This window comes from Vanellus vanellus (assembly GCF_965231255.1).
Source record: "Vanellus vanellus genome assembly, chromosome: 18".
Lineage (NCBI taxonomy): Eukaryota > Metazoa > Chordata > Aves > Charadriiformes > Charadriidae > Vanellus > Vanellus vanellus.
The window spans coordinates 5,772,380-5,799,438 of record NC_138923.1 but is presented as its reverse complement, the minus strand read 5'-3'; the positions used below and the strand labels follow the sequence as shown (position 1 = coordinate 5,799,438).

At 53.5% G+C, this 27,059-nt stretch overlaps 1 protein-coding gene across 1 annotated transcript in view; it reads left to right on the top strand.

Moving 5' to 3' along the window:
- Positions 1-27,059, top strand: part of MEGF9 (multiple EGF like domains 9) — a gene marked incomplete at its 5' end in the record, with an annotated part of 52,793 nt that overhangs the window by 8,557 nt on the left and 17,177 nt on the right. Inside the window, one exon of the mRNA XM_082492636.1 lies at positions 21,598-21,799. Within this exon, the coding sequence (XP_082348762.1) occupies positions 21,598-21,799 (202 nt within the window). The remainder of the gene's footprint in view (positions 1-21,597; positions 21,800-27,059) is intronic.

Sequence of the window (27,059 nt, the reverse complement as noted above, 5' to 3'; positions counted from 1 at the left end):
TGCTGCTTCAAGTAGGAATTTTTTTCTTTTTTTTTCTTTTCTGAACACCTGCTGTATGAATTAAAATTTGCCTTGTAAATGCAACCGATTCAGGGTCTAAGCATGAAAGATGGGCGTTTGCATTTCGCCTGGAAAAAGAAAAAAGCAAAACCTCGAAGGTTTTGCTCTTGAGGCAGCGCCGAACCGCAGAGAAACCCCACTCGCTCTCTTTGCCAGTTTTAATTCAGTTGCCCCCCTGTCCTTATAAATAAGCCACCAGAAACATGACGAGGCAAGCATCGCTGCTATTTATAGCTCGCGCTGCTCCACATGCCCGCTTTAAAAATCGGCAGCTAAATGGCTCTGCAGCCTTCCAGCGAAAGGCTTAATGACACGGGCGTTTTACGGGCGTTTTACGGGCCCGGGTGGATGCGCTGTGTGTTTGAAGGCTGCCGGTGGTGAGCCTTCACCCCCGCCCCCAGCAGGCGGGATGGTGTCTGCAATGGGGATGTTTCTCCTGGGCCAAGGGGAGCTTTGCCTCTGGGGAAGGGGCTCCGGGTCGCTCCGCTCGCCCCTGCCCAGCCGTCGCCAGCCAGCCCCGAGCTGGGACCGGTGCCGCTGGGGATGCTCCCGGCGGGGTTGGTCCTCCCGCCTCTCCCCTGCACCTTGCCTCTTCGGGGCGGTTATCACTAGAGAAGCTATACATTCGTATTCTCCATCCTTTAAAAAAAAAAAAAAAAGAATATATAAATATATTTTTTGAAGCAGCATTAACCCTTTCTTACTTTTTTCTTTTTTTTTTTTTTTTTTTTTTCCCCCCCTTTTTGTGACATCACCTCTGTATAATTAAGAGGCTGCCGGTAACCTTTACCCGTTTAACTGGTCATGCCACTTCTCTGATGAATCTGCTTTATTGCTGGCAAATTATGCTGCCGCAGTTTTCAGGCAGCTTTACTCTATTTTGACTGACTGGCTGACTGTATTAACCGATAGTGCTGCTTGGGCTGCTTTGATCCTGTATTATTTATGGAAATGATGGCATATAACTCTGCGTAGCTGATTAATGCTGCATGTATTTTTAATGCGCTAGTTCTACTGTTTGATCTGTGCTAAATGATTATTCTCTGATGTGTTCCTGAGTTCGTTTTGGTTCTTTACGAAAAGGATATTGAAATGGACTGTTTGTTTTGTTGCCTTTTTTTTTTTTTCCCCCAGTGGTCTCATCTTGTGCTGGTTTTTAAGCTTTCACAGATCGTTTTCCCAAGCACGGCTCTGCTGCTATCATGTGGACCATTTATACTTTATTACTATTAATTTGAGCGTTTCATTGGTGGCATTACTCTAAATTCATTGCTCTGTGTGCGGTTGTTTGAAGTTTCGTGGTGCTACGAGGTGGAAAAACAACCGTTTAGGTGACGCTCAATTCTTCCTCGTGTGCGAATGCCGAATCCCGGCTTGGCTGCGATCAGGTCCAGCGACATCTAAATGAGAAAGAAACCTGTCTAAATTGGAGGGGGTATAATTAATATTTTCTGTGGCTCGTCACAGGATGGCCGGGACTGGTCGATATTAAGAAAATGACTTTTAATTGCCAGGGAGGTGTGTGCTCGACCCACAGCTTCCTCCTCCGCGGCGGGAGATGTGGTCGTGGTTGGGGAGGGACCGGTGGGCGAAGATGGTGTTTCATCCCGGGAAACGCCCATCGCATCGCGTGGCTCATCCCATGGCGCGCACGGCACGCGCAGTGCTGCCGGCATTGCCGTTAGGGAGTTTGATGTCCTTCATCCCTCCTCCAAAATCCTTCCCCATGGCCAGACGTGGCCAACGGGGTGGAAACCAGGAGGTCATTCCAGGAGGACCATCTGTGAGCTGGAGGTTCAGCGTTTCCCTTCCCTGTGGGCAAAACAGAGGGGAGGAAGTTAATTTTTTTTTTTTTACTTTTTTTTTTTTTTTTTTCCCCTCTGCCTTTTATAACACCTGCTTGTTTTCGTGGTGCAGGCAAGGGTTGTCTCCTAACCCCGTGGTCAGACACACCTTCTCCCCTGGGCGCATCGTGCTCCAGCAGCAACAGGTTTGCAAGGGGACTTTCATGAACAGCGCTGCAAAGATGCAAAGCAATGCTAGTTGAAAAACCTTTAAAGCGCGGCTTTTTTCCCCTCCTCTGAACAGGGCTTTTTGTCAAGATCAGCAAAATATGTATCTTTCTGCAAAAGACCCCTTTTCCTTTAACGGACTTTTCCATTGAAAACAGTTTAAACTTGACATTTTGTTCCCTCCCTCCAAATCTTTCAGCGCTTCTTGTTCCATGGAGAACTTCAAAAATTCATTTTCCTCCTGCCCTCTATTTCAAAAATATCAATATACATATGGATTTATATAGATATATAATTTTTTAAATATTTTTTTTTCTCTTGGCTGTAACTCTTGCCTTCTGACACCGGGAACAAAACAAACGTTATAGACCGTTTTCCGGTGTTCTTGCCCTGCCCCAAACCAGAGGTGTCCTACCCGGAGCGCTGCAGTTACTTTGAGGGGGAAATCAGGAGGGATTGAGCGCTGAGGGAACGGGCAGGATTTTTGGATACGGCTCCTACAAACCGCGTTGCTTCCCCGAAACAGGTCTTGGTTGCAGAGGTGGGAGTGATGGGGCAGAGAGGCCCCAGCTGTGGGACGGGAGGAGGACACGGTGCCGTGCCCAACGCCGGCAGCGCCTGCGGAGGGAGCGGGGTGTTTCTGTGCCCCCCTTCCTACCCCAAACTACAGCCCGGGGGGGGGGTGGCGAGCCGGGCTGGGATGCAATTAGGACCTCGGGGTACCCAAAAAAGGTGGAGAATCTGCTGCAGGTTGTTTATCAAAACAAAAGGGTTCTTCGCATTCGAGTGGCGCGCGCCGACGTGCCGGGCCGTGGCTGGGCCGGGTGGTTGCTCGCCCTGTGCCCGTACGGAAGACATCTTCACCGCAGCCTCCACGGCTAAGGAGGGCAGCCCCATCGCGCTCTGCCCTTCCCTGCCGGCCTCCGTTGGGGTCTTTTTTCCCCAGTCTTAGCACTTGAGGAAGGGTTTGGGGGGGATTTGCCTTGTTTTTTAAGCACCCCGGGTGACTCGGACCATCCCATCTCCTGGCTCTCCCCTCCCCGCCAGCGGCCGCCGCGTGTTACGATGAGTCTTGCGGGGTTTTTCCAGCAACGCCGGTTTTCCAGCAGTTGCCGGCCCGGGCTGGGAGTCCCCCCGCTTTGGGTCGGGGGGAGCCGTTGGGCTGTGTGGCATCGCCGCGTCTCCCGCAGCGTCCCCTCGGCCGCGGGGAGCAGACGGGGGGGTGGAGCCGGGCTGTAGGCTACCGGCGAGCGAAGTGACGTAGAAAACCAAATACCTGTTATCAGAGAAAAGCAAACAGAGCCTCCACCTGCCTCCGGCCTTTCTCCCTTCAAGGGCGGGCTGCGCGCCCGGCGTGGAGCTCCCTGTAAAAGATGTTGTATTATTAACCTGCTTGCCTTGGCTTGGCTGTGGCGGTGAGAAATCCGAGCTTGGCTCCAGATAATGAATGACAAACATTTGTCTGGGCTTAACTATTTTATTCTGAGTAATTTATTTATTTTTTTCTTCCCTCCTGGAAGTTTACAGTAAGTTGTCCACGACGTGCCCTTTGACGTGGATTAGCGCTGACGCCTCGCGGTTGGATCTTCCCGTCCTTTTCACATCTTGGATGTTTCTTTTCAAGGGAGGCTTTTGTCTAATCCATTTGAAATGAAAAATAAACAAGAAACGGACAGATCTGTGAAGGGGCAGTCGGGTACGAGGGCGGTGCTGGCTTCCCTGCAGAAGAAGGCGAGCTTTGGGGTGGGATGGAGCGAGCGCGTGTCCCACCATGTCCCCATGGGGCAGGCTGCCCAGGAGAGCTCCTTTCCCCCCAGCACCCCAGCTCGGTGTCAGGGGGTGCCTGGAACAAGGGCTGCCACTGATTTTTTTGGTTTACAAACCCCATAAAAGCTTTCCGGTAGGTGTGTAGATGGTGAGTTTGAGCTCGTGGGCTGAGGCATCGATGCTCTCCCCTCTCTGCTCCACCACCCATCACTTGGTGATCCCTCTTAGGGACCTGCCGTGTGTGCCCGTGAGCGAGGTGGCCCCCGCCTTAGGGCTGAAACCGCTCCCGCCTGTATGTACGTAACACCGGGTGGTGTATTTAACAGTGTGTGCGATATTGGCCATAGTGAACTGGAGCCTCCCAGGGCATGGCCAGGGTTGTGCCGGGTACCTGCAGCTCCCCCGGGTTTGGGAGGATTTTGGATGCCCCTTTGCAGGTGGGACTCGGATGCTGTTTTTGCGGGTTTTGTCTTTGGCAGCAGGGCTGCTGGAAGAGGAGGCACCGCTCCTCCTCCTGGCCGTTCGCAGGGGTGTTGCAATGCCAAACCAGTCATTATAAAGCCCTCAAAAATGGTGAAATGGTCAGGATAGAAATGTCAACAAACCTCTTCCAGCCGACCCACCGGCTACAGAGGAAGCTTGGTGGTTTTGAGCGTCCCTTTGACTGGGGATCGGGCTTGTTTTTGCCAACCCGAAACTGAGCGCGCTGCCTTTGCCGAGGGTCATTCTCCCTGGACTTGGGCCGAGCTGAGCCCCGAAGCTGTGGGTGAGACGGGGAGCGCTGCACGGGATGCCCAAACCCCTTCTGCCCGGCTGCCTCCGTCTTCCCCGTCACGCTCACAGGGGTTTTGGCTACCGAGGGAGGATCTGGCTGTCCCGCGGGACCGGGCTGCTCCCTGTTGTACTCCTCTGCTGTGGATGGCCTGGGATTTACCATGAAGGTTTCAGAGAATCGGCTTCGGCTTTAAGTCGCTCTTTATTTGTGGTTGCTGAACTCGGGCTGTTTAATGGAAACATTTTCCTTTTGAAGGTGAACTATTGCTAGAAATAAATACAGGCGGTACCTCGCGGCTGAGGCGGGAACCGGGACTGGATGGAGCTACAGCGTCCGTCAGTGTCGGCAGCAGCGCGGTGACTAAGGAGAGAGCAATTAAAAGCAGTGAGCAGCCCTGATTGAAGCGATTAACGTGCTGCAGGGCTCGGGGGTTTAAAGCGGAGGGGAGCGGGAGGCAGGGGCTGCCCTCGGCAGTGCCCCGTGGGTGGGCTCTGCCCCCGTGCCATGGGCATGGGGGTGGGGGGGGTTTGTCCTCTCTAAATTTACGCCGTGGCTGCAGTGGATGGAGAAAGGTTTGGAGCGTGGCTTAGATGCACCGAGATGTGCCCTGCCCCCGTCTGCTCCCGCAGCAGCGAGTCCCCAGGAGACGGTATCGGATCTGCTGCAGTTCCCCACTTCCAGCGATAAGTGACGGCGTTCTCCGTCCAGGTGTCTTTTTCCATGACGTGGCCTGGCCCGGATCAGTTCCCTCTTTGAAAGCTCAACTCCTCCTCTGTGGATTTGCCAGCAAATTTTGTCTCCTTGCAGTATCTGCAACCCAGTTTGGCTGGTGCGGGATGAAAGCAAAGGTAAAACAAGTTCTCAAAGGGGGAATTCAAGTCACCCGGTGCGAGGTGGAAATAAACCCATCGCTGTGCAAAGTGCAAGCACGAGGTTGCCGTATAAAATAAGGGAATAAAACTTAAGGAGCGGGAAACCTTTCTTCCCAGCGCGGCAGGCGTTTCCCTTGCCCTATCCCGGCGGCTCTCCCTGCTTGCAGCACGTTATAACTTACAACCCCTTGTCTGGCAGGAGCGCCGGTAACTCCAAATTAGCCCATAGGGCTGTGTCGTCATAGCCTCGAAACAGGACTCGAATGGCAAAACCTGCCCGAAACCAGTTGTGGTTGCTCATGCTTCGTGCTGTCCCTCTCCCCCGCTGGAGTTTCTGCTATGGTAATTCCGCTTATTAAGCAAGGAGACAAAACACCTTTATTAAACTTGGAACTGAGCTCGGGAGCGATGAGCGAACCGGGACTCGCTGGCTTCAGACCCTCAGAAGGTTTTCTTCTCTTCAGGCTCCCTCTCCCTCTGCGCGGCCTTTAAAGTGAACGACAGAGGAGGAAAGACACTCTGCTGTTCGTGGTGAATAAAAGTTTGCATTTAAATATGTTTGTTTAGAGTAGGAAATAAAATTAGGAAAGCGTATTGGGAATGAATCCTGTGATGTTGGGGCTTCACTTGATCTCCAAGCTTGGAAATGCAATGAGCCGAGATGGATGGGGGTCTGGGCTCCGGCTCTGTAAAGCTTCTTTTTATTAACACTTTCAGTAAGTGTTTATTAACACCGTGGCTAAAAGAAGCCTTTGTTAATGGGTCTGTCCCTTTGCTGCTCCGGTGGAGGAGCTGAATCTTAAAAGGAATTGCCCTGGGCACCTGCTGGAGTTACTGATCAAAGTTTTCATTCCAGATTTTCTCCACAGGCTTAAACATAAAGTAACCTAAACCCCCTCCAAAGCAAATCTGCCCTATCTTCCTCCTTAGAAAAGCAAAAAAAATGTTGTAAAAACGCCTCTTGCTGCCGGCGTGCAGAGCTGTGTGCGGTGGCCCCCTGCCCGGTGTCTGCGGAGAGCATCACTTCATGCGAAAACAGCTGAGAAGACGCGCACGAGCCCCTTCGGCGGTTTTGTCTTGGAAGGATTTGGGGAGAGTTGCTTGCGTTGGCTTTTGTTCATTTTAACGGCCGTGGCCGTCCCGCCACGCAGCCGAGGGAGGTCTGCTCTGGAGGAGCCGGGTGGAGAAGGGGTGTTGTGGTCCGTCGTGGAAGCTCCTGTGCAATTATCCAGTGACATGGGGACGCATCTGCCTGGTCCTGTGGTCCACAGGGTGCTTTGGAAGAGCAGGTCCTGCCCCGAGGTGGGGCTCAGGATCTGGCCTTGCTTCTTGTCTTGCCCTCGACCCCTTGGGTCCATCTTCAGCTTCCTAAGCATGCCCAAAGTCTCCCTTTGAAGGCGTAGAGCAGCTAAAGAAGGGCTCCTGCTCACTTGGAGAGAAACTTGGGCATGATACTTGTGCTGCCCCAAAAGGTGAGGGCCTTCTCCAGAGGCTGGGGGTGCCCCAAAGCTGGCTGGGTGGCCGTGGCCATCTGTGGCTCCCAGGGGATGCAGAGCGCTCTTCTGTCTCTTGACGACGCCTGGCTGGGGGAGGATGTGGTTCCCAGCATTTTCGTGTTGAATTATGGATTGACTGCACGCCTGCGCCGTTGCTGTTAGCATCTCCATGCTTTTGTTCTGTCGTTCCTCCCAGTGAAAGAGTGACTGCTTTAAATGAGAAAGAAAGAAAAAGGATGACTTCTTACTGCACCCACCTTACGCTGGACTGAGCTTTGGTAACTCTGCCCAGTGTCGGTGGCGAGGGAAAGCTGCAGCTCGCTCTCTATGTCGATGGAGCACCCGGTCACACCACGGCTACACCTGGTGTAAAGAAATTGGGTTATGTCTTTGCTACCAATAAAAGATGCATTTTGCAGTGAGATCAGCAATGTGTATTTGCCATCTTACTGGGAAACCTCCCCAGAGGTCCAAGTTCTGCAGCTCGTACCATGAGGTGGTGGGTTGGAGGCTGTCAGGGTCCCCAGTGGTCACCTCCCTTGGGGCGCAGGTTTCAGCCACAGCAGCTGAGGGTGCTGAAGCAGCTGCGTTATCACCTGCTGTATGAATTCTGTACTAAGCAGGAAGAAATGACTTTACAGCAGCCTGAACTTGGCCATTCTGTTTTCATCCCGAAGGGACTGTGCGTGTACCCGTGGACGGGAGCAGCGATGGTCCAGGAATGTGAAACCCGCTCCCCTGCGCCCATGTAGCTCTCGGGGTGGGTAGTTCAGTGGATGCTCAGCACCGAGCTGGGTCCAGGGTGGTCTGGAAGGAGAAGGTTGGAGGTCCCGTCTGTTCCTGCTGAAGCTGAATTTGACCCTGAGAGCATGAGGAGTTAATTGCGGTGACTCAGGAGGAGAGAAGCTACTGCATCCGCAGGCGCTGTCAGCAGGCAAGGTCCGGAGGGGAAAAGGCTTTGGAAGGCTGCACGCCTTGCAGCAATGTATTTTCATTTTAAGAAAGTTGATTGTGTCAGACAAACACGCAGGCAGCAGGCAGCCCCCGTAGCTGGGCAGATTGGTTCCTCACAAGCTGGACCAGGTCCCTGCTTCCCAGCCTGCGCAGCTTCCCCGGGAGCGGAGCCCGGGGAGGGGGGGAACAAGCAACAGCTACTGCGTTTGTGCAAAAAAGCTCTTGGCTAAAGAGGGGGAGGCAAGCCCCGGCTTCGTCAGTGGTGCAAAGGAGTCCTCCTGTGCACGTTTCTCATGGGGTTTAGGGTTGAAGGAGATTTGCCCTTCTTGACTTGCAGTTTGTAACTGTCTGAGTGATGGCGGCATGGAGAGCGCAGGTCTCTGGTGATGCCTTCCTTCATTGTTGTATATTTAAGGTGTCTAGCGGCTGTAATCTCCATCTTATTGGCATTCCTTGCAAGGAAGTTTTTATTTGTTAATTCAAGCAAGGAGAAATCACTTGTATTGTTTAACTTCCCGGCATGCAGCTCTCTTACCAGTGGGACGCTGCCTTAATGCATCTTGATATTCACCGGTTGATGGTCAGAGCTGGTAACATGAAGGGAAATGGTGATAAAGCCAGGCCAGGATTTGCGTGCTGGCCCACGGACTGGACTCTTCATCCCTGCACTGGCATTACCTCTGCACCACAGCTCCTGGGCAAGCCTTGACATGACATAAAGGAGAAAAGATGGAGAACGCAGCCTTCAAACTTTCTATATCGCTGCTCAAATGGTCAAAAGTCACGTATTCTGGGTCCTGTGCGGCTACCGGCCTGAAGGCTTACCTTCACTGACAGCTCTTGGTGGTAGAAAGACCTCTCCTCTACAGGAGTGATCTAGAGCAAGACCAGCTGTGATGGTTTCAGAAGTTACCACTGCCCCTTCTCTGTCCTCTGGTGGAAGTCCTTGCTTCTCGGCAGGAGACCTGTTAGGTGCTGGGGGACGAGGCCGGTGGCTGCACCCACCATCCTGGGTGGGCAGCTGCTGGATAGGAACTTAAGATGTTTTTAATAAGGCAGAACCCTTGGGAACCTTGGTTGAGGACACCGGAGCGTTTTGCACCAGTTTGTACCAGCATCCACAGCATCTGCACTGGTCACAGCTAATTAATGACAGAAGAAAGTGGCTCCAGGATGAAGCTCTCCTGTAGCGACCCGACAATGTCGTGGGTGGCCGGGCAGGGATCAGATGGTTCCCTGCAGAGCTGTCTTCATGCTGGTAAAGGGAAAGGACCTTGGGGTGTTGGTCAACAGCCGGCTGGACATGAGCCAGCAGCGTGCCCAGGTGGCGAAGAAGGCCAACGGCATCCTGGCCTGCATCGGGAATAGTGTGGCCAGCAGGACCAGAGAAGTGATTGTCCCCCTGGACTCGGCACTGGTGAGGCCCCACCTTGAGTACTGTGTTCAGTCTTGGGTGCCACAGTATAAGAAGGACATTGAGGTGCTGGAGAGGGTCCAGAGAAGGGCAACGAAGTTGGTGAAGGGTCTTGAGAATAAGTCTTATGAGGAGTGGCTGTGGGACTTGGGGTAGTTTAGTCTGAAGAAAAGGAGGCTGAGGGGAGACCTTATCGTTCTCTACAACTACCTGAAAGGAGGGTGTAGCCAGGTGGGCATTGGTCTCTTCTCACAAGTTACAACCGATAGGACAAGAGGAGATGGTGTCAAGTTGCGCCAGGGGAAGTTTAGGTTAGACATTAGGAGAAACTTCTACACTGAAAGGGTTATCAAAGACTGGAACAAGCTGCCTGGGGCGGGGGGGGGGGTTGAATTGCCAACCTTGGATGTCTTTAAAAGCTGTCTAGATATGGTGCTCAGGGACATGGTTTAGAAGTGGGCCTGGTAGAGTTAGATAATGCTTGGACTTGATGATCTTAAAGGTCTTTTCCAGCCATAATGATCCTATGAATCTGTGGTGGAAGATGGGTGTTGCAGAACTGGGTTCCCTTTGCCCCCTCCTGCCAGCCTGCTGGCTCTCGCTGGGGCACTTGATATCCCGCTCTTCGCGTTCGTACTTTTTTCGTATGTGGTGTGTGAGCCCGTTCCGGCAGGTCCCTGACCAGCACCCATGGGTTGGGTCAACTAATCCCTGAGAAAGGGGACAGAGGGGGGTCTCTGGCTGGTGCTGCTGCCTGACCTTGGGAGCCTGCAAAGGCTCTACCGTGCCCCCACCGAGATGTCACCCAGGGGAGGCTGCAGCTTGCTGCTGGGCGAGAAGGACGCACAGATCCTTTTCTTTGCTCCATTGAGGGTGATGTGGTGTTTCCTCCCTCAGACATCCTGACACATCTCAGGGCTGTGCGGAGGCACCTCTTGAAAGGTTTGGACGTTCACTGCAGAGAAGCATCTAAAAAATTCTGGCTTTTGAAAACTGAGGAAGGAGTTGGGGATGTCCCCGGAATTGGGGGGAACCTCTTTCTGCACAGCTCTGAGCCTGGGCTGGTGTCACCTGCCCCTTTTATCTCAGCACTATGTGGGGCTTTAACTGACTAACACCAGCGTCGAGGGGAAAGAAAAGAGATGAATTCATAGAATCATAGAATGGTGTAGGTTGGAAGGCACCTTAAATATCATCAAGTTCCAACCCCCTGGGCAGGGACACCTCCCACCAGCCCAGGTTGCTCCAAGCCCCGTCCAACCTGGCCTTGACCACCTCCAGGGATGGGGCACCTTGACAGGGTGATAGCAGCGGGAGCAGATTCCCCAAAGCGAGGGGTGGTCATTGCTGTCATCTCCAGATGGGTGGCTTGAGAGATGCTCTTCTGGATGACCTTGGAGACCTGTGGCTTCCATGCTGAATGGCGAGGGCAGAGCCTCCCCATTGTATTAATGCACCTAAATCCTGCCCCACGGGGTCCATCCTGGGGGATGTCGGCATCGCAGCCGTGGTCCTTAAATAGGAGAGCAGCAGCATCAGCGAAGGCAGAGTCACTTGGGTCTTCCCCACGCCTGAGGATGCGAAACCCTGACCCTTCCCTGGCCGCGGAGGGTGCTGGCCCCGCCGTGTGCCGGGGGCCTCGCTGGGAGGGGTGGGGGGCCATGGGAGGGGGCTTCGTCCCCGACTCATCTCCAAACCCCGGTTTTCTCGCAGGTTATTTGTGCAACGCAACTTCATAGCCCAAATACAGATGGTTGAAAGGGCGACTCTCGCGCAGGGTTTTGCTTCGTCGCGCCTTTAAAGCCCCTGTATAAATTAACGCCCTGGTTCATTAGCCGCGATTCCCCAAAGCGCCGAGCAAAGTTTGTGATTTTAATTACTTTTTGCAGGGATCCGAGCACACGGAGACTTCAACAGATGATTATAGTTCGTATTATTCACGCAGCTTTTTTTTAATCCCTTTCTCTGCGAGGACATGGTCGGTGGATACTAAAACTGAAGTCTGCTCGCAAATTCCCAGCCCCGTCCCGTGTGAGGTGCCTTGGTCTTCCAGCTAAAGCATTTTGCTGAGGGAACGACTAAAATTCCCCGCGAGGTGCTGCGGAACGCGCGTCCGTAAGGAGGGCGCAAGCTGCCGGGGTCGCTGCGCGCCGTTGGGGAGGTTTTTGCCAAAGTTACGTTTTGTCCTGTTTCTCTCTGAAGCCGGAGCTGGGCTGGCTGTGTCACACGCTGGGTGGTAAAAAACACGGAGATTTTCAAACAGAAACCCGGAATATTTATATGGTTGCAGACGGTTGTGGATATATTAGTGGGAGAATCTAACCAACTAAAGTAAAACGCCAACGAAACTATTTTCAAATTAATTAAACGGCTTGGATCCATTTTTTCACTGTTGAGGTTTTAATCCTCAAGCATTTATTTGATCTGTTTGAAGTTACTGTAGCTTCTTGTAGCATAAACATTTTAGGGTCACATTATTCTTTATAAGCCGTCTGCTTTGTAGAGACCCAGAGGCTTTGTCTGCATATGGAAATTTATTGCTATATAGGAATAATTCTTTAGCTGCGGCTGTGTAATCCCTCCTGCACAACCTCCTGCCTTAGAACCTGGTTCTTAGTAACCACTGGTCTGCTCCTGCTTCTCCTGACATCTTCTTGTCCCATCGCTGGCAGCTCCTCGGGTATTTTGCCCCGCTCTCAGCCCCGGCGGCGCCCTGAGCTGCGCGTCTCCCAGGGCAGGAGGAATCCGAGGAGAACGACAATCCGTATTTAACTTTTTGCTTATGTTTACGGCGTTTGATGCTTTTAGTCTCCCACGGCAGCTTTACACCCGTGAGTCCGCCTTCTCTGATGCGCGTTTACGGGAGGAGGAGCCGGTTCAAAGCTCCCTGCGCAGGTTGATAACTTGTTTAGGGTCGAAGAAGAAGGGAAAGCAACGAAACCGCGGGGTGCTTGCATTGCGTGGGGGAGCTTTCAGGAATTCCAGATGCCTGGATGTTCGACTGCAGGTGCAGGAGAGGCATAAAAATATAACTAGTCCCAGGAGAGAGCAGCCTTTGTGTCTGTTGAAGGCCCGCGAGTCCCGGCGGCGGTTCGCCGGAGGAGCGGAGCGGTGGTTTTGTCACGTCTGCTGTGGTCGGGGGGCTGTGAACCGGAGCGGGGAGCGATGCCGCGGCCCTCAGAAAACACAAAGCAGAGGGGGGACGTGGTCTGGGCTGAGCTGGAGTTTGGCCGAAACCCCATGTCCGACCGCTTCGCGCTGGTGAGAAGTGCGCGTGTGGCTGCTGGTGACCCCGGGAGTTGGGACCTTGGCTTTGTACTTCTTTCCAAGTGATAAGAGAGAGGTTTAATCTGATTTAATTTTCCTCAACAAATATGTTTAATCTTTTAACGATATTACAAGCGATGTATAAGCATCGAGAAATCCTTGTCTTTTCCCCCTGTTGACCCGTACAATCCTTTTATGGAACAACACAAGTGACTCATGTAGAGCTCTTAACAGCGTTAATGGGAACGCTGCTGTTCTCTTCACCAGCAGCACGCCCGACTGCAGCGCCCTGAGCCTGATGGACTCCATAAGTACCCCGAATCTGATGCACCCAATAATAAGTGAATGCAAGATAACAGAAGGCACTTCTATATGTATATACATTTTTTGGGGGGTAGGTAGAGATCGTCTTCCTACCGCTCTGGCTTTGCATTGTAGCCTCAAGTGAGTAAGTTACAGGTCTGAGTGCTTTCGTGCGCCTTTGTAATGCGCGAGTTGGCTATTCTTTTGTGCTGAGTGATGTCTGGATGCGAATGGAGCCCAGGACTTGGCAGCACACCTCCCTCTAAGGAGTTGCAGAGCATCAGCTCATCTCTGATCCCCTTCTTGCAGGAGCTCTTAGCCCATGGCAGATGTTCCTCAGCTCCCTTCAGGAGAGCTCGACCAGCCCGTACCCTTTCAGAGCTGCTGCAAGCCATGGGGTGAAGGCCTGCAACGGGTGAAGGCAAAAGGGTCCGTACGCTGGAATAACATCTCCTGTGGTCATGGCATCTGCTTGACAGCACCTAGATACCCAAGTGAGGAGCGATGGAGTTGAATGCAAAAGGCAGTCCAGGGCAAGAGTTGAGGTGGTGGCATCAGAGATATGGAAGGAACGAGCTGGAGCTTTGTTTTACGAGGGCTGGGATAAATAGGACCTCTTTTAACAGACGGCAGCTTGTGGGGATGCTCACAGATGCTCTCGTTATCGTATATCCCATGCTGGGACGGCACCGTCCTGACCTTCCTCCAGTTTGCTGGGGGAGGTTTATCCCACTGGTGGATCGTATCGAGGGGACGAAATATCTTCTCGGGGTTAAGGGAAATACCCTGTTGAGAGGTGAGGGGGAAAGAGCAGCAGCGCAGCACAGCTGTGTCTTTGGCTGTAACAAGAAAAACTTCCCAGGGGAAACAGCCGTGTCTAACTGTTTAAGGGGGATTTGTGTGTTTGGGGGAGGACTGGAGCTCCAACCATCCCTGCCCAGTGGAACCAGGGTCAGGCTGGGTCAGACCAAAGCTTCACCCATCCAAAACTGGCCAGAAGATGCCAAGAGGACAGGGCGTAATCCTGACTTTTTGCAGCCAGTGTTTTAGGGACTTTCCCACCAGGATGCGTCGTCCAGATCCCTGTGTTTAACAGCTACCAGCGGACCTGTCCTCCATGAGCTTCTCCAGTCCTCCTCTGAAGCCGTAGGTATTTCTGGCTCCCAGAACATCCCCTGACAATGAGTTCCACAATTTAATTACAAGGGGAAAGGAAATGGCCTTGGATGGGTTTTTAAACCTGCTGCCTGATCCCTTTATTCCTGCTTTGTCAGAAATAGTGCCTGGAGAGGGATTGAGAAGGGGAAATGACGGAAAAGGGAGAGGAGGTAGGGCTCGAATTTGGGAATAAAGTATGGGGAAAGGGAGGGGGGGGGGGGAAACTGCTAATTTAATACCAAAACGGAGCCTTTCCAGGGATGGGATGCCGTCATGTGCAGTGGATGCACTAGCTTCATCCTCCCTGCGCAAGTGAACGGGATATCGAGTCGGTGCTGTTTAACGTCTGGGAGTGAAGCGAGATTACGGCGGTGTAAACTCGGTGTAACTGCAAGCGTTCGGTGATCGGAAAGCGAGTGCCGCCTCGGACTGGCAGCCAAAAGGCTGCTCGCCCTGAGCCACGGGTGCAGGGGGAGGAATTAGGGTGCACACGATGGAGGGAGGAGGTGAGGACGTCTGGCTCTGGCCCTACCGACAAACGGCAGGAGATGCCCCGAGCATCGTCACCGCAGTTCTAAATCCAGCGGGATACCTGCCGGTACCTGCTTCTGCCAGCCCCGCGCCGCGGAAACCACCCTGGTGCCACACATCGGGCTCCCAGCACCGCTGGGGCAGCACTACCACCCAAAAAACTAACAATGCCTCCAGGTTTAATATATATATATATATATATATTAAAAAAAAAATTATTTTTGTCCCATCTCGTGGTCCAGAGAATAGAAAATGGCTGCCTCCCTGGGGAGGTTTTTGAAGCAGGACAATAAATAGCATCCCTGGGACTTCACAGCTCGCTCCTTCAGCTGCGCCTTCTCCTAACGAAAAAATGTGCATTGTAGATTTTGCACGTCGGCTCCCAGTGAGTAGGTGACTTCCTTCGGGATTTGCACCATTTCAGGATGTCCCCAGCAAATAGGGTTTCATACAGACATCTTCGTGTGTTTCGTAGTGATTTCTTCTTTTACTGTTTGTAAATATTTCAACTGTTTTTAAATTATTCATTCATTAAGTGGCTTGGATGGGGGAAAGGATCATGTTTAAACTACTCGCGAAGACTTAAAACACTGCAAGCCTGAAAGGATGCGAAAAAATAATTCGGGAAATTGTTTTTACACCTGAATGAGCCCTATTTAAGTACTGGGAGGGAGCTGGAGATGAAGGGATGTGGTGCGACGCCGGAGCTGGCCCCGGCAGGGATGCTGCTGGGGTTTGCAGGGTAGGGCTCACTGGGGGGGGGGGATTTGGGGAATGATCCCTGCTGGGGTGCTGGGGGGGCTGGCGCTGGGCACGGCTGAGCTCGGGGAGCCGGTGGCCGCACCGAGGGGTCACAGGGCACCGCGCTCCCCAGGTCCTGCAGACGTGGCATCTTCTGGGTGGTTGTCTTGGTTTGAGCTACACGGGATTCATTTCTCTCTCAGTAATTCTACTTTTCAGTAAGGTCTCTTCTAATGCTTGGGGAAGCTGCACTTTTAGAGGACTCGAGTGTCTGAATTGGTGGAAATACTTTATAGCCAGCTGTGGCGTGTGGGTTTCAAAGTCTCAGTGTTTTCGAGCTCTCCAGGTGTGGGGATGAGGAGCAGCAGACCCGGGCACTTGACCCAAGCTGCCCAACAGCATTATTTCATACCAGGAATGGCACATTCAATATAAATTAGAAGTTTGCTGAGGAGTTCTCCCTCTGTCTCCCCCCTCATGGCTGCGACCCCGAGAACGCCTTGTCCCGGTGCCGGATCCCTGAGCCACAGCGCTCAGGGATCCCACAGCCCACAGCCTTCCTCCCACAGCCACAGCGCTCGCGGGTCCCACATTGGCTGTCACCGCTGGGAGTGCACAGCTCCCTACGGATAGAACGGGATGAGGATAATCTTTGTGTATTTTATATTGGCATCAGGACCAATATTGGTTCTTTAGTGTTATTAATTATTTACTCTTATTCTATTAAATCTGTTTATATCTCAGCCCTTGGGTTTCCTTGTTTTTTCCCCGATTCCCCTTCCCGGGTGGGGAGGGGCCATCGGGCGATAGACTAATTATCTAAACAACATTAAATTGTTGTGGGTTCCCTGAACCATAACAGTTGTGTTGGTGCTGCTTACCGCCGGGGTGTGTATCCAATATAATAAAAAATAGAAATAACTATTCTCCAGTTTATTAGTAACCTATGACTTTTGCCTAACAATTATTCAATTCAGGGTTGCAGCTGAAATTGGGTATTAAAGCTCTGTCTCCCGTACAGCCGTGTGTCCCTTACGGTAGCAAACTGTCAACCTTTTCTTTTACTCCACCTGCCCCCGAGCCATGAAAAGTAAAGGTTAAAGTGCCGCTGGTGAAGGGAGCGGGGTTTGGGATTTGTGCTTGAAGGAGCAACGCGTGGCAGTGATGCGCACTTCGTAGTGCCTCTGTTGTGGGATCTCAGAACGTCATCGGGCTGTTGGTTAATTAAAGCCCATCAACACCTTCACGAGCAAAGGTGGTGGTTTTTATCACCGATAGCCAAGGGCTTGAGCTGCTGTGCGGTGCTTTGTGGGGAAGGAAGGGAACACGGATGTGTTAGAAATGGGAAGCAGAGGCCCTGGGGGGCGGGTGGAGACCCTGCGGGTGGGGAAACTGAGGCAGAGCGAGGGTGAGTGACTATGGGAAGTCAGGGAGAGCCGGGAGTTGGAGCTTGGGCCAGTGCCCCATCCCTGAGCGGTCTTTGCCTTTGGCTCCAGTTTGCTGATGGTGTTATCCCAACCTCTGACCGTGGCTGAGCATCTCTGCGTGGGGCGGCTCCGGGGTTCATCCACCCTCGATCGTTCCTTTGCCTTTGCAAAAGCTCTCGGTAAGGTGGTTTTGAAGGTTATCTTCAAAAGCAGAACACTTGCTTGAGAAATACAAAGGCTCCAAAAACTCAGGCTCTGGCCAGGAGCCAGGATTATGTTCCCTAATCTTCTGTAGCGCTCATCATTTTTGCTGTGTTCTTAGAGTCTCAGGTCGATGTTTGTTACCGCTTCCCTGTTCTGGCTGTGGACTGTTCTCGCCTCCTCGAACCCGGCTGCCGTCGGGACAACAACATGTCTTTAAATTCAGCCTCGGGTTTTCATAGTCTGGTACATCATCATGTCAAACCTTGACGCTGCGCTAGGCAATGGATTTTAATGCTGCTGTCTGCTGCTTCTCCACTGCCCGACCAAAGGGGCTTTAGGGCATTTTTGGGTTGCATCAGCCAGACGGATGTGTGAGCTGGGAGGGGCGGGGAGGGGACCACGCGTGATGCTGCTCCCCTGAAGCAGTCCACCGGCCCTCCCCAGAAAGCTCTGGGGTGGTTTTGGGGAGGCAGGACCCACAGGAAAGGACCCTTTTGGGAGATGTCTTCTGTCCCTGCCCCGTGGTGCCTTCTCATGCACTCGGGGGTGATTTTGCAGCTTCCCGATGGCTCCCGCAGCAGACGGGCTCAGCTCCGTGCCCCCGCCGGCAGCACCACCGGCCTCCCCTGGTGCTGCTGAGGCAGCTGGAGCCGCCGCTCCGCCGGCCTGCCGACAACAAGCTGCTTTTTTGCCTGTCTTATTTTGGATTATTGCAGCATTTCTCGCTCTCCTGGGGAACCAGTGCACACGGAGCTGGTGGCATCTGCGTTGCCGTTGAGTTCGGCTGCTGGGGCTGAGCTGCCTCCAGGTTTTGACCCGACTTTGTGCAATTTTGATGGGCAAAAACCTGCAGAGGGGTGGGGAAGGAAGTTGCTGTGTGTGTTTTTGGAAAGTGTATGGCTTCCCTAAAGGGTCTCATGGCACTAACGGCCCTGCCGCTGGAAGGAACACCCAGTCTGGCAGTCGGCTCCATTGCCAAGACCAAGCCAGAGCGAGGTGCGTTTTCCAGCAAGAAAGTCTTCTCTGACTTCTGGTTTTTCCTTTCTTGCCGTGGCTGATTTTCTTGGAGGGGAATATGCTGTCAACATCAGCGCTCCCCGCTCCTGTCAGTATAACATATTTGGGGAGAGCCCTTCTCTTTCCCCTAGTGCAAGCACGGTGACAGAACCGAGTTCATCACTCAAGTTCACAAAACCTGCTACAGCACAGCCCTGTCTCACTGAGCGCCTTTCAGGCGTTCATGGTCCATGAGGCTATTTAATTTTCACAGCAATGTGCCCAGGTACCGGCTGTGCCCCGTGTCCTTTTGGGCTCTGACAGCTCCTGGTGAGCCGTGTCCATCAGTGCTGGGTTGCTGGACAGAAAGGGCAGGAGTGGGACAACGCTTATGGATGGTCCCCATCGGTGTAGAGGACCTCTTACCCATCCCATGCATGCCAGCAGGATGGCAGCATTTGAACGGGAATTTGACTTCTAGCGCCCATCGCTTTCCAGCTGAAGGGTTTCGAGAAACACAAAGGACTATTGGGGAGAGTCCAGCGGAGGCTACGAAGGTGCTCGGGGGACTGGAGCTTCTCTCTGAGGAAAGGCGGAGACCCCTGGGGCTGTTCAGCCTGGAGAAGAGAAGGCTGAGAGGGGATCTCATCAGTGCTTATCAATACCTAAAGGGTGGGTGTCTAGAGGATGGGGCCAGACTCTTTTCAGTGGTGCCCAGTGACAGGACAAGGGGCAACGGGCGCAAACTGGAATATGGGAAATTCCATCTCAACATGAGGAAAAACTTCTTTACTGTGAGGGTGGCAGAGCGCTGGCACAGGCTGCCCAGAGAGGCTGTGGAAACCCCTTCTCTGGAGGCATTCAAAATGCGGATGCGTTCCCGTCCAACCTGCGCTGGGTGACCCTGCTTTGGCAGGGGGGTTGGACTGGATGATGTCTGAAGGTCCCTTCCAACCCTGACCATTCTGTGATGCTGTGGTTCAGCTCTTGGCTGGTGCTGGTGGAGCATCGGGACGTACAGCCGGCGGTGGCTCTGGCTGCGATGCTCCTGCAGCACAAGGGTGGTCTCTGCACGGAGCAGCTCATCGCCCCCATGCTGGACCTGCCCTCTCTGCACTTCCCATCACCGTTAGAACTGATACAACGCTTATTTTCTTTTCTTAATCAAGCCTAGCAGGTCTAATGGCGCTGCACGTCATGAGCTTTGAAAGGTAAATTTGTTTTGGTGGATGTTTGACAAACGCCACAGTGCTTTTGCTCAACAAGTTTTCATGGCTCCCATTGGCTGGGAGAAGCCCAAGTGCCCAAATCGATAATGCTCTGCTTGGATAATTGAGATGGGAATTTGGTTCATTATGTGAAGTGGCTGCTGAAGTGGATAATTGCAGATCTTGAGGTGTTTGTCCTATTTGCTAGTTTAGATTGAAGAAAATTCAGGTGCAATTCCACAGGTGTACAGGTACAAAATGACTTCTGTGGGGATACTGTGCACGTATTGGTAGAGTAACAGAGCTAAACAGCTCGGGTTTCTTTGTGCTTTGGAAGAAAACAGATGAAAAGTGAAAGCGCCGGGGGCAATTTGAGAGCCAGGGGCTGCACCTGGGTGGCTCTTGGCTGGAGAGGTCCTGCGGTCTCGCACCGTCCCTCTCCGGGGAGAGGAGGAGCCTTCCTCCCGCTGGGCTTGCAGGGCTCCTTGATGAGTCAAACTATAATCGCGTATTTAGGTTCATTTAATGGGTTTGGCAAACTGCTCTGTAATCTGCCCTCCCGTTCTGCTGCAGTCCGCGGGCGAGCGCGGCTCCCCGGGAGGGACGGGCGCTGGGGAGCCTCTACAGCGCTGCTGCCACGGGGAGACCTTACGGCTTGTGTTTCCAAAGATGCTCTGAGGTTTCCAGCATGGTAGGATTTCAGCAGGTGACTTACGTATTCACAAATTAACCTTAATTCAGTCACTGGGTGTTAAATGTGGTTCGATGCAGGCACCTGCGGAGGTCCTTCCCGTTGGATCGGGGCACGAGCGCGGAATATAAATGTTAAAAAGAAATAATAGTGCTGATGTGGAGCATTAGTGTTGGGTTTTCTTGACATGATTTGAGCTTTAAGTCAAGTTTTCTTGGGACGGGGACGCGGCCTCTCCCCTCTCCATGAAGTGCCCTGAATACTGGCTTTTCTCGGGGAATAACAAATACCAGCAGTTGCGGAAAGCCCCTGATGCTTTATGCACTATTTCTGCAAATAATCCTTGTTTATAATTCACCCTTGGCAGAAAAAGACTTTAAATTATTAAGGCAGTAAATATTTTGCAATGAAGGAACAGAGATAAAGCTCTTGGCAGAAACAAATTGCCGGGGAGAGGTTGTTCTCTTCGGTGCGTTTGGTACTTTAAAGTATTACGAGAAATAACATGTGGGGGCATTGGGAATTCAGCGCTTGATTGAAAGATTTGCTCCTCTCTTAAAAAAGCAGCTGCTCGGTGCATGCTTTCCCTGACCCCTGTGAATAAGGAGTGTCCCCAAGACACGTGTGTGGGTCCCCAGAGCTGTCCCCGCTCACCGCGGGGCTGAGGGTGGCCCGTTGTGGTTGAGGTGGTGGCCAGGAGGTCTCCATCCTGTCCCAGCTCCACCACCCTGGTGTTAAAAGCTGTTTCCACGTGCTCAGTGCTCCCCTGAGGACAGATTTTTGGGGAGTTTGGGCTGCGGCAGTCAGGACCTCTGTCACCATCCCAAAGCTCCTCCGCTCCCGGGGTTTGGTACCGATTCTCCAGGAGCGGGAGATGCTGGTGCTGGTTCACCGTGTAGGTGTGATGTGTGTGTCCTGTGTCGTAACAACCAGCCCATTGGTAAATCAGGGGTGTTCCAGTGGTGTCAAAGGGAGGATCTTATAATTAGTGATTTTGCCACCTGTTGATGATTTATCCTCATATTACGACAGCTGGCACTTGTCAGCTCCTGCAGTCACGTAACCATACAACCACAAGTGTGTGTGTGTATACACATACAGACATTATATACAGCTACATATCACAGAATGGTTTGGGTTGGAAGGGACCTTAAAGATCACCCATTTCCACCCCCTGCCCTGGGCAGGGCCACCTCCCCCCAGCCCAGGTTGCTCCCAGCCCCGTCCAACCCGGCCTTGAACACCTCCAGGGATGGGGCAGCCACAGCTTCTCGGGGCACCCTGCGCCAGGGGCTCACCGCCCTCAGAGTGGAAAATTTCTTCCTGATATCTAATCTCTCCCCTCTTCCAGTTTGAAGCCATTCCCCCTCGTCCTATCACCACATGCCCTTGGAAAAAGTCCCTCCCCAGCTCTCCTGTTGCCCCTTTAGGGACTGGAAGGCCTAAATCTTCTGGCTCTCTGCTGTGGTTTGGGCTCTTTTGGAGAGAGATTTGAAACCTCAACCACAGGGGTTTGAACCCCAGGGTGCTCCCAACATATTTTTTTTTTTATCATCACCTCAACACTTTCAAGCAAACATCATCCTTACGGCGACGGCGTATCCCACCTGGGGCAAGCAAAGGGCGGGCAGCCGTGCTGCGGGTGACGCAGGCCCCGCTCGGGCTCTTGCTGGGCGCCGCGTCCCCGGCAGAAAGGTTTCACCTTCTCTTTCCCTTTGCAGGAGACCTGTGCAACTGCAGCGCCGTGGGCAGCCTCAGCGCGGCCGAATGCGACGGCGCGACGGGGCAGTGCCGCTGCCTGGAAGGCTACGCGGGGCTGCGGTGCGAGCGCTGCGCCCAGGGCTTCTACGCGGAGCGGAGCAGCCGGCGGTGCCGTCCCTGCGGCTGCAGCCCCCCCGGCTCCGGCAGCCCCCAGTGCGATGAGTAAGTAAAGCAGCGTTTGGCTGAGCCTCCCGGGGAGGCTGTGTGCGCGGCGTCGGGATTTGGGGTTATTTTGGGAGTCGGGATGCAGAGCAGGCAAGTGTGGATCTCGTCATCTGGTGCTAGTGTTTGGGGGAAAAAAAGAAAAGAAAAGGAAAAGCAGGAAGGAAGCTGGTCTTATAAAAATTCATGAAGCATATTCTTCCTCTCTTTCAAGATCTGGATTATAAAAATATCCATAGCTGTGGCAAAAGCCCCGGCAGCCCACCAGGGAGTTAACTCGGATTTCTGAGTTGTATGGAACCAGGACCTCTCCTCCAATGCCTTGTGCATCCCTCAGTCCCTATCGGACAGAACTGCCTTCCCCTTCCCGCTTGGGCTCGGCAGGGGAGCGGAGGAGCTCTGGAGAGGTTTGTTTCCCAAAGGGACATTGGTTACACCAGAAGCAAGCGGAGCTTTGTGCCCTGCCCGTGCCGAGCGTCGGGAAGGCGGCGACAGCAGCGCCGGCCCCTGCCTCGCCGGGCGCTTCGCCCTGCCGCCTCCTCTCCTTTGCTGCGTCGGGACAGCGGCCGTGGTTGATGCTCTGAGCCCTTGTATCATCAACGCGTTCCTCTTCACTTCACCTTACCCACCCTCCCATTACAAAAGCCAGCATGCAATTATTTTTTTTTTTTTTTTTTTCAACTCCCAGCGATCCGCCAGGCGTTAGAGATGTGTTGCCGAATCGAGGGCGTCACTTTATTCCTGCAAAGAGCGCTCTGAGCAGCACCCTGACCCCCTGGGTCCGCCGCTCGTGCTCGCAGGGCAGCGAGCGGCAAGGTCCCTCCTTGCAGGACATCCTCCAACAAACCACCCTGCGGCGACTTCCCACCTTCCCGGGCTCCCTTCTCCTGCTGCCACCAGAAAGTTGGCATCAAAGTTGTTCCCAGAGCCCCCAACCCTTCGGCGGGGCCCTGGGAGGGACGCGATCTCGGCGTGTGGCTGCGATGGGCGGCTGCTGCGCCGGGTGCCGGGCGCTGGCACCAGCCTTGTTGTCTTTTAGGGTTTGGTCCAGGCTCAGCGTGCGTCGAACACCTGCGCTTCCCTGCCAAGGCTGGGGCTGAGTCAGGATCGAAGTGCTCTGCAGGGACATGCTCTTTGTAATTATTTTTATATGGGTTTTTTTTCTTTCCAAACACCCAAACCCTCCGCGGTTGGCCTTCCTCTTTGTTTCAATGCTGCATTTTTCTGTTTGCGGAAGCTGTGAAAAATCAGAACTTTAGTCAACTGGAGCATTGCTTTGGAGTGACCTTCTTACTATAAAAGGTGATTCTTGGGGGTGGAGAGTGTAGAGTTTTTCACTTGTTTTTTTAGTGGTTGTTTTAGGTTTGGGAAGATGTGCCTGGAAGCATCAGGGTTTGCCGCAGGCTAGAAAATCTGAGTTTGGTCAGATCTGCTGGAAAGGCAAATTGGGCAAAAAGGCAGACGGGGCAAATCTTATCTTTGAGGGCTGGGGGAGGAGGGAGGTGCTACTGGAGCAACTGGGTTAACTGGGAGGGAGCCCCGACTCTGAGTCACCAGGCGGCATGCAAAGCACGGACGTGGGTGACGTCTTCTGACGTCTCGCTGTGTGGGACGAGCCAAGAAACACCCCTGGGAACTGCAGGTGAGATGCTCCTGAAGGAGAATGAGGTGGAGTTCACGCACATAGTGAGCCATTGCACCCCACCCCAACGCGTAGGGACCCAGAAATGGCAGAGCACCTCCCTAACTTCTCCTCTTCAGCACCATTTTACAGCCTTGAGGGATGTGGGAGGTGCAGATCCTCAGGCATTTGGAATCACAGAATCACAGAATGGTTTGGGTTGGAAGGGACCTTGAAGATCATCCAGTGCCACCCCCCTGACCTGGGCAGGGACACCTCCCCCCAGCCCGGGTTGCTCCAAGCCCTGTCCAACCCGGCCTTGAACACCTCCAGGGATGGGGCAGCCACAGCTTCTCGGGGCACCCTGCGCCGGGGGCTCACCGCCCTCAGAGTGGAAAAATTCTTCCTGATATCTAATCTAAATCTCCTCTCTTCCAGTTTGAAGCCATTCCCCTTCATCCTATCCCTACATGCCCTTGCAAAAAGTCCCTCCCCAGCTCTCCTGGAGCCCCTTTAGGTACTGGAAGGCCACAATAAGGTCTCCCCGGAGCCTTCTCTTCTCCAGGCTGAACCCCCCCAACTCTCTCAGCCTTTCCTCATAGGAGAGGTGCTCCAGCCCTCGGATCATCTTTGTGTCCCTCCTCTGGACCCGCTCCAACAGGTCCATGTCCTTCTTATGTTGGGGGCTCCAGAGCTGGACGCAGCCCTTCAGGGGGGGCCTCCCCAGAGCAGAGCAGAGCAGAGGGGCGGAATCCCCCCCCTTGCCCTGTTGGCCACGCTTCTGATGCAGCCCAGGATACGGTTGCCCTTCTGGGCTGCGATCGCACATTGTCGGCTCATGTTGAGCTTCTCATCAATCAGCACCTCCAGGTCCCTCTCCTCAGGGCTGCTCTCCAGCCATTCTCCGCCCAGCCTGGATTTGTGCTTGGGATTGGCAGAAAAAGCAGTAAAGTTTGGATGAAGACTTGGGGAGGAGGACTGACGTTAGCAGAGATCGCTCTGTGTCTCTCTTCCCTACTCAGTGGGGTTTGCTGCAGACGGAGATGACCTCCGGGTGTTTAAAAAGAGGAAAATTAGGTCAGTTGTGTGTGTTGTAGGGCTGGGGGCATCAGCATGGCTGCGAGATGGGCAGCCCCGTGCGTAGCGATGAGTGTGGGAAAATGATGCGGGATGCAGAATCCGTCGGGGTAAATGCTCCCCTGGTTTTATCGCGTTGAAGCGGGGCAGCTGCGGATGGCAGAAGCACGGGGCTGGACACATCTCCCCCTTGTCTGCGGCGCGGTATGTGGGATGTGGGTACCGGCGCGCATCCCTGCGGCGGGGTCTGTCCCGACGGGTGGGACAGCCTCTTCTGCGTTGCGAGGAGATGTGTGCGTGTGAATCCAGGAATGACATTTTTGGCTCTTGTGTTGGAAACGTTGGGGCTGGAGCTCTGGGTTTGCTGTCTACCTGCCGCCGAGTCCCGGGAGGAGGGGTGCGCGTCCCTCCAGCCCCACAGGCAGTCAGTCCCTGCTCGGGATGAGACGCGCAAGCGATGCCCAATGCCAGCAACCAGCTTCTGTTCCGCTGACATTAAAAATACTGTAAGCTGGATTATTTACGGACTTATTCTCTGAAGCAGCAGCCCAACTCTTGACTTGCACAGGTTCGTTCCCGTGCGCTGCCTTAAGAGAAAAGCGACCGCTGTTCGGATGAGTCTCTGAGTAAAAACAGCAGCGTAATTTTGGACTTTGACCCTTTCTGAGAGCGGCTGATTTGCGGGGCGGACTGCCCGAAGGCTGAGCTCTCGGGGCACACAAAACACGCCTGAGAGGTTTCCATCAGCTTGCCCGGGCTTTTGTGAAACTGCCTTTTAAAGCACCACCATATGACGATTATTAGTGTTATTTCCAGGCGTGCTCTACGGCTGGCCAGATGGCACACCCAAGTACACTGTTTATTAACTAGACCTCAAATGCAGACCATCAAATACAAATAAAAAAAAAAAAAAAATCCCTTTCCCGAGGCAGACAGTTGATTTTGGGAGTGAACATTGACCTGACACGCTGTCGCGGTGAATGGACTCCACAGCCGCTAATCAAAGGCCTGTTTTAGTGGTGGTTTAAATTTGATTATCTGGGGAGATCCACACAGATCCTCCTCTGGGGTGGCAGAGGATTTCCGTGGTTTGGGTGATTTTTTGTTTGTTTTTTTTTGGGGTTTTTTTTTTTTGTTAGCTGAGGAGCTGTGTGTAATTGCAGCTGGAGCTCGCGGTGGGGCTGGATGCGATCCTGGGCTGCTCGGGGAGGGCTGACACATCTCGGAGAAGGAGCGCGTGCTGTCCCTGTTGCAGTAACGCCTAGAAACCTCAGATAAAACCACATCTCGCTGGGTTGGATGCCACGTCGATGCTTGCTAAAGATAGCTGGGGCCTGGAAGTGTTCATAGTCCATGGAGGAAGGGTGGAGAGAGAAGCTGAAGTTTCAAGGGCCATGGTCAAGGTCACGGAGTAGTGGAGAACGAGGACGGTGACTCACGTGGGTGCAGGGGCTGTGCTGGAAGGGCTGTGCTGCTGCTGCAAAGCCCGGGGGACAGTGCCTGGGAGGGGACGGTGCCTGGTGGTGGCCTCATCTCATGGCCATGTGACCCCAACCGGGAGCTGCCCCCCCACCCCCAGCTGCATCTCTCACCATCTTTTGGGCACCTCGAGTTGAAAGCTGTGGTGTCCATCTGTCTGTCCTCCTCTAAGGCAGCAAGAACGTCCCAAGCTGGTGGAGGAGGTGAAGGTGAAGCTGCTGGAGGTGACCACTCCCAGGCTGGCCAGCCCACATCTCCCAGGCTTGCACCCCTGGGTATTTATTTTTCTTTTTTCTTTACATGAGCAGAGTCCTCTGCCTGAACTCTCGTCTCCCGCTCCCCACGGCCGGGCCAGGAGCCAAGCCGGAGGCAGCAGAGGTGGGCTGGGAGTTATTATTTTTTCTTAAATTTATTAATTTGTACCTTGCTGGCAGCACTGGCCGTGCCCGCACTGGGCTGCAAACACGGGTATAAAGTGGCCAAGGGCCGCCCAGTGCATCCCAGTGCTGCGGGGTCCCTCTGGCTCCTCCGCTGCGTGCCGGTGCGGGGCTCCCCTGCGCCCCGCTGCAGGGAGGGAGCGGTGCTGCCCCCCTCGTTTACCTCTCGCGAGGCATTCGCCGGAGGTTTTCCTAGCCCAGCGTGTCGCATATAGTGGCTTTTCCGCAGCGTGTGGCCCCGCAGCCACAGGGACAGCAAGTTTAGCCCCGCGAGCACTGTGCGGTTTGGGATGAGAACGGAGGAGGAGGAGGGCTGCGGAGCAGAGGAGGTGCTATGAGACGCCGCTGCCCGGCAGAGGGGTTCTGCCCTCGATTCCCTATTTCCCTGGGAGGTTTTGTATTTTAAATTAACTTTTTTTCCCGGCTGTAGGGAAGACCAGGCGATGCACCCTTCAGCTTCTCTTGCACCGATACCTGTGCTGGTGAGCAGAGGAGAGCTGCGGCCGCTGTGCAGTTGCCCCGTGGTTTAGCTAAACCTGCGTTAGCCATCTAAACTGGGTTCGGTTTTTCCAGGTGCCTTAAAAAACTCCAAACTAAACATGCATATTAGGCTATCGATGTCCCTAGTGAAAACAGATGCACGTTA